Below are 9,723 nucleotides of genomic sequence, written 5' to 3'. Positions count from 1 at the left end.
GGAGTTGGGTAGTCACGCAGTAATTACAGCGGAGTTTCTCTTTAAAGTCTCTAGACCTAAGCCACAGAGAGTAAGTTATCGTCCTTTTACTGACATTCAACCAGAACTGTTTAACTCTGATTTAGAGGCAATCAATTGGAAGTGTATATCAGAGATGGACAATGTTAACAGTATGGTGGAATGCTTCAATTATTTTGTAATTGCCTTATTCGATCTGCACGCCCCTGTCAAATCTGGAGTATTTAGGGAACGGTTACCACCTTGGTATACAGATACAATTAAAGATATGTTTAGGATACGGAACAACAGTCACAAAAAATATAAAAAAACTAAATTAGAAAGGGATAAAAAAATATACAAGGAACTAAAATCTACTGTTAAACAAGTTTACATAATGAAAAAATTGCATATTTTAATAACAATATTAATTCTCAATTAAACAAACCTAAAAAGTTATGGCAAAATCTTAGATCTACAGTTCTACCAAAAATAAACAATAATCTTGATCTTCCAAAGTCATGTAGCGATCCAGACGTTCTTAATTATCACTTTTTAAATTTACCTGGAAATGATTCAGTTACTATATCCGATTTGACCTATTTTGAGTTTCATAGATTTGGCACGAGTACATTCCATTTGCAACCAGTAGGCGAACACCATAGCAACTATTTTAAAGTCATTTACCTCTGATGCCTACGGAATAGATCAAATCTCAAGGTGTATGATTAATCTCACACTGCCACATTCACTAGATGCAATTACTGCTATTGTAAACAGTTCCATTACTACAGGTATCTTCCCAGATATGTGGAAGATAGCCATGATTAAACCAATACCTAAAACAGCTAACCCCACACAAGAACAGGACTTAAGACCCATAAATATATTGCCTTTTCTATCAAAGATCTTGGAAAGGGTAGTGAGTGACCAGATGACAAAATACTTGGAATCTAATGCATATTCTACCTAAGCTTCAGTCTGGATTCCGGAAAGGGCATAGTACAGCTACAGCTTTACTGAATGTCATGGACAACATACTCTCAGCTCAGGATTCTGGACAGGGAACCTTGCTAGTGCTTCTGGACTTCTCCAGGGCGTTCGAAACTTTAAATTCTGCACTACTCTTATCAAAGTTGTCTTATTACGGTTTCCACTGTGACACTGTTCGCTGGTTTGAAAGCTATCTTCACATGAGATACCAATATGTTGAGTTGAAAAGCGAAGATGGTCAACAAATATCTTCTAGCTGCTTGCCTGTCACAAGAGGAGTACCACAAGGGTCAATTTTGGGTCCACTATTGTTCATTTTGTACAGTACTGATTTGACAAAATGTATTCGCCATTGCAATTTAGTAGTATAACTAGCAAAATTTAACATTTTTAGGATTAGGTTTGGATAATATTAAACAGATAATAATACCAATAAATATTATATGAACTTTACAACAAAAACATTACTACAATAAGCAGTAATATCATATATTACATCTTGGATATATCTTTTCTTTCCCGGAAGAGTAGCGGTAATCCGTTGCTGATGGTTTGCACGATGTCCGACGTTGGGTCAACGGTGGGGTGTCGCTTGGTGTCGGCGGCGGGCTCCACCGAGAACTGCGACAGCACCGCCGCCAGACCCGCCAGAGACTGCATCAGGCCCAACCGCTCACCTATAACATGACACTGGATACACAACAACATACATTGTCTGCGAACGAACATTCATATTTTCTCAAAAGACAATCTGCTCTCAATAATACACAATCTCATTGTCAGCACAAATCACATAGCGCCATCTAGTCCTAAGTTAAGCTAGCTAAAGCCTGTTTTATTGGTACTAGGTAATTGGTACAAATACATAATTTTTTTTTGTAAATACATATACAAACAACCACATTCATGAATACAAATTGTTTGTGCCGTGCGAAGAATCGAACCCGCGACCATCGGAAGTAAAGCGGTGTGCTTAACTGCTAGACCACCGAGGTCGTCTAATATATGATAATAATAAATGTACAGTTTTTTTGAGAAATCATTAATAGTCAATTATGACTATAGAGGAAAGATTTGATTGTTTATTTATTTCATTGCATTAAATAACCTCTAAAACTACTGGATCGATTTGAAAACATCTTTCACCATTCGAATTGAACATTATATACCTATGTATGTGATGATCATAAGACAGTATATTCATATAATCTATACATATAAATAAAATTGGAGTGTGTGTTTGTAATATTGAAATAACCGTTTCTTCCTACATGCATATGAATATATATACGGTACATACAACAAAATAACATTTTTTATCATGTGTCTGTCTGTCTGTCGGTCTGTTTTTTGAGTAGTCATGCTCACTAAAATGTCCAGACTTGTGGCGGCGTGGTGGGCCGGGTCATTGGGCTCCCTAAAATATGGTCGAGCGCAGTGATGGCTGGCTCATCCGTCATACTCGTGAACGGGTGCTGCTTGTATATATATGACTGATTTCCTCTTATTAATTGTTTAACCAGTTGGTTATGTATTCAATATTTTTTCTTTTTGAGTATTTAATTGAATTAGTGCTAATTGGTGGTTTGTATTCACACACTTAAACTTAAAAATGTAAAGTAATAATAAAATTATTTAAAAGAGCAACACGCAAGTTTCTTGCTCGTTCTTCTTGTGATGAGACAGCTTTCCGAACGAAAAAAATTAAAAAAAAATGTAATGACTATTCAAAAGTGCTTCAGTGTAAGTTTATTTGAATAAATGATTTTCTATTCTATTCTATTCTATTGTTTGTTCCGGCTAATCTCTGAAATGGCTGGATCGATTTTGATGTGACTTTTTTTGGCAGGTAGCTGATATAATAAGGAGTAACTTAAGCTACTTTTATTTTAGAACAATTCTTTAATTTTTAGAAAATACATATAAATAAAATTGGAGTGTCTGTTTGTAATATTGAAATAACCGTTTTTCCGACATGCATATGAATATATATGCGGTACATACAACAAAATAACATTTTTAATCATGTGTCTGTCTGTCTGTTGGTCTATTTATTCCGACTAATCTCTGAAATGTCTAGACCGATTTTAACGGGACTTTTTTTGGCAGGTAGTTGATGTAATAAGGAGCAACTTAAGCTACTTTCATTTTAGAACAATTATTTAATTTTAGAATAATAAAGTGAAATTCCACGCGGACGAAGTCCCGGGAACAGCTACTTATAAATAAAATTGGAGAGTATGTAATATTGAAATAACCGTTTTTTACTACATGCATATGAATATAAATACACCAAAATAACATTATTTACAACTTTTGTCTGTCTGTCTATTTGTTCTAATCTCTGAAATGGCTGGACCAATTTTGTCAGGACTTTTTTTGGTAGGTAGGCTGATATAATAAGGAGTAACTTAGGCTACTTTTCTTTTAGAAGATTAATTTTTTTTAGAAAAATAAAGCTAAATTCGCTAATAAAGCTGAAGTCGCGATTACAGCTAGTATAGAATATAATATTAAAAATATTAGAGATTCGTATGTATTATTATTCTGTTGTACATATGTGAAAGTGCATATACTATATGGACTCGATTCTACTACTCGACTTCGATAATATACTCAAAGTATGAAAAAACAAACCTTATTCGCGTACGAACAAAGTGATATAATATAATTTTATATACCTACGCTTTTGTCAAACGTACGTAATTACGTAGACGTCTTAAACATTAACACGCGCTTGCACTAATGTTGCCATATCTAACTATAATCTGATAATTTAGATAAGTATTTTTTTGTTACTATAGAACTAATAACTTCTTAATACTATAACATTTAGAAAAATAATTTTTCGCCACATTTGTGGATTCCGAGGAATTATATATGTTACTAGCTGTTCCCGCGACTTCGTTCGCGTGGATTTTTACTTTATTAAAATAAAAGTAGCCTAAGTTACTCCTTATTATATCTGCTACCTTTTAAAAAAAGTCCCGTCAAAATCGGTCCAGCGATTTCAGAGATTAACTAATTAACTTAACAGAAATTAAACAGCCGGAACTAACAGACAGACAAAAATTGTAAAAAAATGTTATTTTGGTGTATGTACCGTATTTATATTCATAGGCATGTAGTAAAAAATGGTTATTTCAATATTACAAACAGACACTCCAATTTTATTTATATGTATGATACTGAGCCCATTCAAAAATGTAAAACAAAATATAAAATAACACTCTCACCTATACATGCTCGTGGTCCGTCACCGAATGGTAAATACACGAACTTATTAATATTTTTGAAATTATCGGGATGGAACCGTTCCGGGCGGAACTCGTCAGGATTCTCGAAGTACTGAGGATCGTTGTGGAGCGCTTGCACAGGAATCACGACCAAGACGTCCTCGTCTATAGAAAGGTCCAATTCGGGGAACGTATATTTACGCGCACACTGTCTGATTAGAAACCCCAACGACGGAAACATTCGCATTCCTTCTTTGAAGGCCCATTCTAAGTAATGCATTTCCTTGATAGCGTCGTAGCTCAGTTTGTTATCGTGTTTTGCTAAAACGTAGTCAATTTCCTCTTGAACTTTCTTCTGAACTTCAGGATTGTAAGCGAGTTGATGTAGCGTGTAGCTCGTTGCGGAGGACGAGGTCTCAAAGCCGGCAGCAAAAAACACAAATACTTGAGCAGCTATCAGTATGTCATCCAATTCCAGGGATGTGAGTTCTGGAGTACCGTCCGCCCTTACATTCTCTATTGATTCGCCTGTCATAGTTCCTTTTCTTTGGCATTCCAACATCAAATCAATAAAATCATTTCTGTTTGACGGATTTGCGTTTCTGTGTTTTAAAATTTCTCTCACAAACTGAATGAATTCGTCTTCTAGTCGTGACAAATATTTCAAGTGTTTGAAAGTATCTGGAAACATTTCTTTCAGCATAGCAACTAGAATATCTCGAAGACTAATTTTGAAAATCTTGGCTCCTAATTTTCTGAACGCCGAGTCCTCTTCATTGAGTGAGTCCGCGTCGAGTCCAAACCCGCAGGCGCCGATGAAGTCGGTGGTGTACCGCGCCATGAGGTCCCTTGCGTCGAGCGACCTCCCCGAGGCCGCCGCCGTGGTGAGGCGCGCCCGCAGCTTCTCGGCGCGCTCCACCACCAACGGGAACATCGCCTTCAGCTTGCCGCTCGTGAACGCCGGCGTCATGCGCTGCCGCAACAGCCGCCACAGATCACCGTCCGCGAAGAACAAATTGCGCATCAGAGGTTCCACGACGCTTTTGTGATTGATTCCGCGCGGATAAAAGTATCCAAAATCGGTGATAAGTATGCGCTTTATAATATCTGGATCCCTGATTACTAACTCCGGCATGGTCGCTCTAAAAAAGCCCACTACCTTCTCATTGGGATACTTGCAATAAAGATCCGCTGCTATTTGAGTAGTACTTTTCTTCATAAGATAAAAATTGATATTATTACCAACAAAGGGTAAAGGTTTGTCATGCTTGACTCCTTTTTTTTCCCAATATTTATAGTTTCTGGCACTGTAAAGGTACAGGATGAAGACAGCTACCAAAACGATCACTAACGTAAACATATTTTGTGCGACACGTTCAATACTCGAACATACAGACGAGCGGTGGCAACGCGCAGCGACCGCAACTGAGAGACAAAGGCTATCAACAAGATAATTGGGTACGAGTACCAAATCTACGTAAAAGGCAGTCAAGAACGAGAAGTCAACGCAAGTTATTACAGTCTTGATATAGTAAACCTGTTTATTTAAAAAAAATGCGTATAAAGTTCTCAATTATAATGTATAATCGATTATACGAATACATGTAAATATTGTTTTTATAACCTACGCAGCAAATAAATAACTTAGTAAGCTGCTCACTTTCAAGAAAAACAGAATCTAAATTAGATATCTGTGTAAGATAAAAATAAAAAAGGAATAAACGTAAAATGAAACTTCATACTTCCTAAAGCAGTTGGCCCGTGTAGTAACTGTGGGACAATGAGTATCTCACTTTCATAGGCATAAAGAGACATAATCAGTTGCTAGTTGAACATCGAGTTGGTACATTGTCGGGTGATTTCGGTAACCTATCTCATAAACTAACTATTAGATGTGTATTTATTGTACCGTATACAGAGCTAGGAAAATATATAAAAATAATTCCAATTTTTAAGCACTTATTTAGATAATTATATCATCATATAATACTTATTACTTATACTACTATATCTTTGGGTATTCGGTACGAGTATATTATAAATTTTTACTGGACCCTAACTAAAGATTAAACACGCAAATATTACCTATAATAGATAAGTGGTAAGTAATTATGTAATGTATATTATGTCTAGCACCAGTAACGAATCTTATGTACGAGTAGATATTGCGAACTAACTTGGATGAAATGCTGGGAGCTATTATAATACTAATATTCCTCCGGGTCTCATTTAACCCTATATCTGAAAAGAATAGTAGCTATTATTAAATGAAGTAAAAAATTCGGGTGGCGATATAAATACAACATCTTTTTATTGTTTGTATGAGCAGCTATCATGAGATAGTTGTTTAATATATGTATATCATACAAGGGCATCATTTTAACTTCTTGTGATGATTCTTAAATTCCCTTTAGGTAATTTCATTTAAAATAGCCGCGTCAAATTATTAGAATAATAACCGTGGCCCCGTGCTAAGCAGAGCTTGTGTTATGGGTAGGTACTAAACAACTGATATATATACATTTTTTCATAAATACACAATATTCCTAGTAATTACTCAGACCGATACAAAAAGTTATACTCATTAATACAAATACCAGCATTGTGCGAGGAATCGAACCTGCAACTATTGGTAGTAAAGCGGTGCTAAACCGCTAGTTGACCGAGGCTGTCCAATGTATATTTAGTGTTATTTTCAAAATCTCTGGTGGGTGACACATTGTTTTGTCTACGCCATGAGTATATAGCCGTGGATTTATCTTGTTGTACAGAATAATTGGTAGGACTATAGAAAATAAAAAAATCCATTATTATTGTCATTTATTGAGTAGATTTCTAATTTATGTTTGAGAAACGATATACGTATAATTTATATTTGTGATTATTTTTTTCTTTCCCGGAAGTGTAGCGGTAATCCGTTGCTAATACTTTGTACGATGTCCGACGTTGGGTCAACGGTGGGGTGTCGCTTGGTGTTGGCGGCGGGTTCCACCGAGAACTGCGACAGCACCGCCGCCAGACCCGCCAGAGACTGCATCAGGCCCAATCGCTCACCTGCACAACATTCAAGTAAGAATATGCAAACATAGAGCGAAATATACTACTTATCTATTAAAATGACTAAGGGTAACAGAAAGAAGAAGAACGTAATCAGTATAGTTACTAACTCTTGTCCGTAAAACATTGTCATTATATTGTCATCGCTTACAAAAAATATGCATAAGAAATGAAAGAAACTTAAATTAGGTTTTAGGTATAGGCTTACCTATCGAAATATGACGAGTTTTAATCAGAATAATCAGTTTTTTAACATTACTTTAATAATCAGACTTTTTTACGTTACTGAAGGAATCCTTACCTATGCATGCTCGAGGTCCGTCGCCGAATGGTAAGTAAACAAATTTGTTAATATTTTTAAAGTTATCGGGATGGAACCGTTCCGGGCGGAACTCGTCAGGATTCTCGAAGTACTGAGGATCGTTGTGGAGCGCTTGCACAGGAATCATAACAATGATATCCTCGTCTATAGATAAATTTATTTCCGGAAAAGTATATTTGCGTGCACTCTTCCTCACTAGGAAACCTAATGATGGAAACATTCGCATCCCTTCTTTGAAAGTCCATTCCAAGTAGTGCATCTCTCTGATAGCGTCGTAGCTTAATTTATTATTGTGTTTTGCTAAAACGCAATCAATTTCCTCTTGAACTTTCTTCTGTATTTCAGGATTATAAGCGAGTTGGTGCAGTGTGTAGCTCGTCGCAGAGGACGAGGTCTCGAAGCCAGCAGCAAAAAATACAAATACTTGAGCAGCTATCAGTATGTCATCCAATTCCAGGGATGTGAGTTCTGGAGTACCGTCCGCCCTTACATTCTCTATTGATTCACCTGTCATAGTTCCTTTTCTTTGGCATTCCAACATCAAATCAATAAAATCATTTCTGTTTGACGGGTTTGCGTTTCTGTGTTTTAAAATTTCTCTCACAAACTGAATGAATTCGTCTTCTAGTCGTGACAAATATTTCAAGTGTTTAAAAGTATCCGGAAATAAATCTTTCAATACTGCAACAAATATGTCTCGTAAAGTAACCTGGAAAATCTTGGCTCCTAATTTTCTGAACGCCGAGTCCTCTTCATTGAGTGAGTCCGCGTCGAGTCCAAACCCGCAGGCGCCGATGAAGTCGGTGGTGTACCGCGCCATGAGATCCCTTGCGTCTAGCGACTTTCCCGAGGCCGCCGCCGTGGTGAGGCGCGCCCGCAGCTTCTCGGCGCGCTCCACCACCAACGGGAACATAGCCTTCAGCTTGCCGCTCGTGAACGCCGGCGTCATGCGCTGCCGCAACAGCCGCCACATGTCGCCGTCCGCGAAGAACAAATTGCGTAACAGAGGCTCCACGACGGTCTTGTGGTTGATTCCGCGTGGATAAAAGTATCCAAAATCGGTGATTAGAATGCGCTTTATGATGTCTGGATCCCTGATTACTAATTCCGGCATGGACGCTCTATAAAAGCCCACTACCTTCTCGTTGGGGTATTTGTAATAAGCGTCGGCTGCTATTTGAGTAGGACTTTTCTGCATTAGATAAAAATTGATATTATTACCAAAGAAGGGTAAAGGCTTGTCATGTTTAATTCCTCTCTTTTCCCAGTACTTGTAGTGCCTGCCACTGTAAAGGTAGAGGAGGAGAAAGGCGCAGAAAACGATCACTAACGTAAACATGGTGCCCAAACAACGCCCGGACACGCTACACACAGAACTACTTAGTATATAAACAATACGTATAAAGTGTTTGTGACAAATAGCGATACAGCGACTATCTAGTAGATAATTCATTACAATATAATACGTAACTATCAATCAATAACGAGGGATCAGTATACAGAAATTCAGTATTTAGGAATAGCATATAAACTTAAATAATCTATAAATTATGAATATGATATAGTAATTGTAGATCTATTATCTCATCTTGTCTGTTAATATTTTGTAACTGATTACTGATGTCCGTTTACATCTGTATCACCAAACCTTTAGTTATTGTTTTTCCTTGAAATTAAGATTAGTGTTACTACTACAACTTAAGGGATTTGTATAATATAATTGTATAATATTGCGTATATTATATATTCTGTATTATATATACCAAACTTGTATAATATCTATCTTAAGGATTATTTAAAAGAGCAACACACAAGTTTCTTACTCGTTCTTCTTGTGATGAGACATCTTTCGGATCGAGCGGTACATAAAAAAATTGTTATAACAAAAGTGCTATATTAAGTTTATTTGAATAAACGATTTTCTATTCTATTCTATTCAGAATACAGATTCAGTCAAGAAGAACGAACAAGAAACTTGCTTGAATGCTATTGTTAAATTGGTGTGGTAGTTGAATTGCATGTGGAATATAATAATAGGTATAACGAATTCAAACTTATACTTTTAAAAGTAATTCATATTTAAAATTAAATGGGTAGGTACTCAGATTGAAAAAATAA

The 9,723-nt window shown here is 36.5% G+C and overlaps 1 protein-coding gene across 1 annotated transcript; it reads right to left on the bottom strand.

The window, feature by feature from the left end:
* Positions 1–1,391: 1,391 nt before the first annotated feature.
* LOC131854234 (cytochrome P450 6B5-like) lies at positions 1,392–8,995 on the bottom strand. Its single transcript, XM_059205365.1, has 3 exons — positions 7,586–8,995; positions 4,227–5,229; positions 1,392–1,667 (listed from the first exon to the last, which is right to left on the bottom strand). Exons 1-3 carry the CDS (start codon positions 8,942–8,944, stop codon positions 1,483–1,485), a joined length of 2,547 nt encoding a protein of 848 aa, XP_059061348.1. The 5' UTR covers positions 8,945–8,995; the 3' UTR covers positions 1,392–1,482.
* Between the last annotated feature and the right edge of the window lie 728 nt (positions 8,996–9,723).

Source organism: Achroia grisella, unplaced genomic scaffold, assembly GCF_030625045.1.
Source record: "Achroia grisella isolate CSIRO2021 unplaced genomic scaffold, CSIRO_AGI_Agris_v1 utg971, whole genome shotgun sequence".
Lineage (NCBI taxonomy): Eukaryota > Metazoa > Arthropoda > Insecta > Lepidoptera > Pyralidae > Achroia > Achroia grisella.
This window is presented reverse-complemented; position numbering and strand designations above follow the sequence as displayed.

What these genes read in the sequence shown, in the direction of transcription:
- LOC131854234 (XM_059205365.1), bottom strand. Translation starts at nt 8,944, where the DNA reads ATGTTTACGTTAGTGATCGTTTTCTGCGCCTTTCTCCTCCTCTACCTT. An exon ending in ACGGACCTCGAGCATGCATA is followed by an intron (nt 5,230 to 7,585) that starts GGTAAGGATTCC and finishes TTGTTCTTCGCG; the next exon opens with GACGGTGATCTGTGGCGGCT. An exon ending in CGGACCACGAGCATGTATAG is followed by an intron (nt 1,668 to 4,226) that starts GTGAGAGTGTTA and finishes GTCATGTTATAG; the next exon opens with GTGAGCGGTTGGGCCTGATG.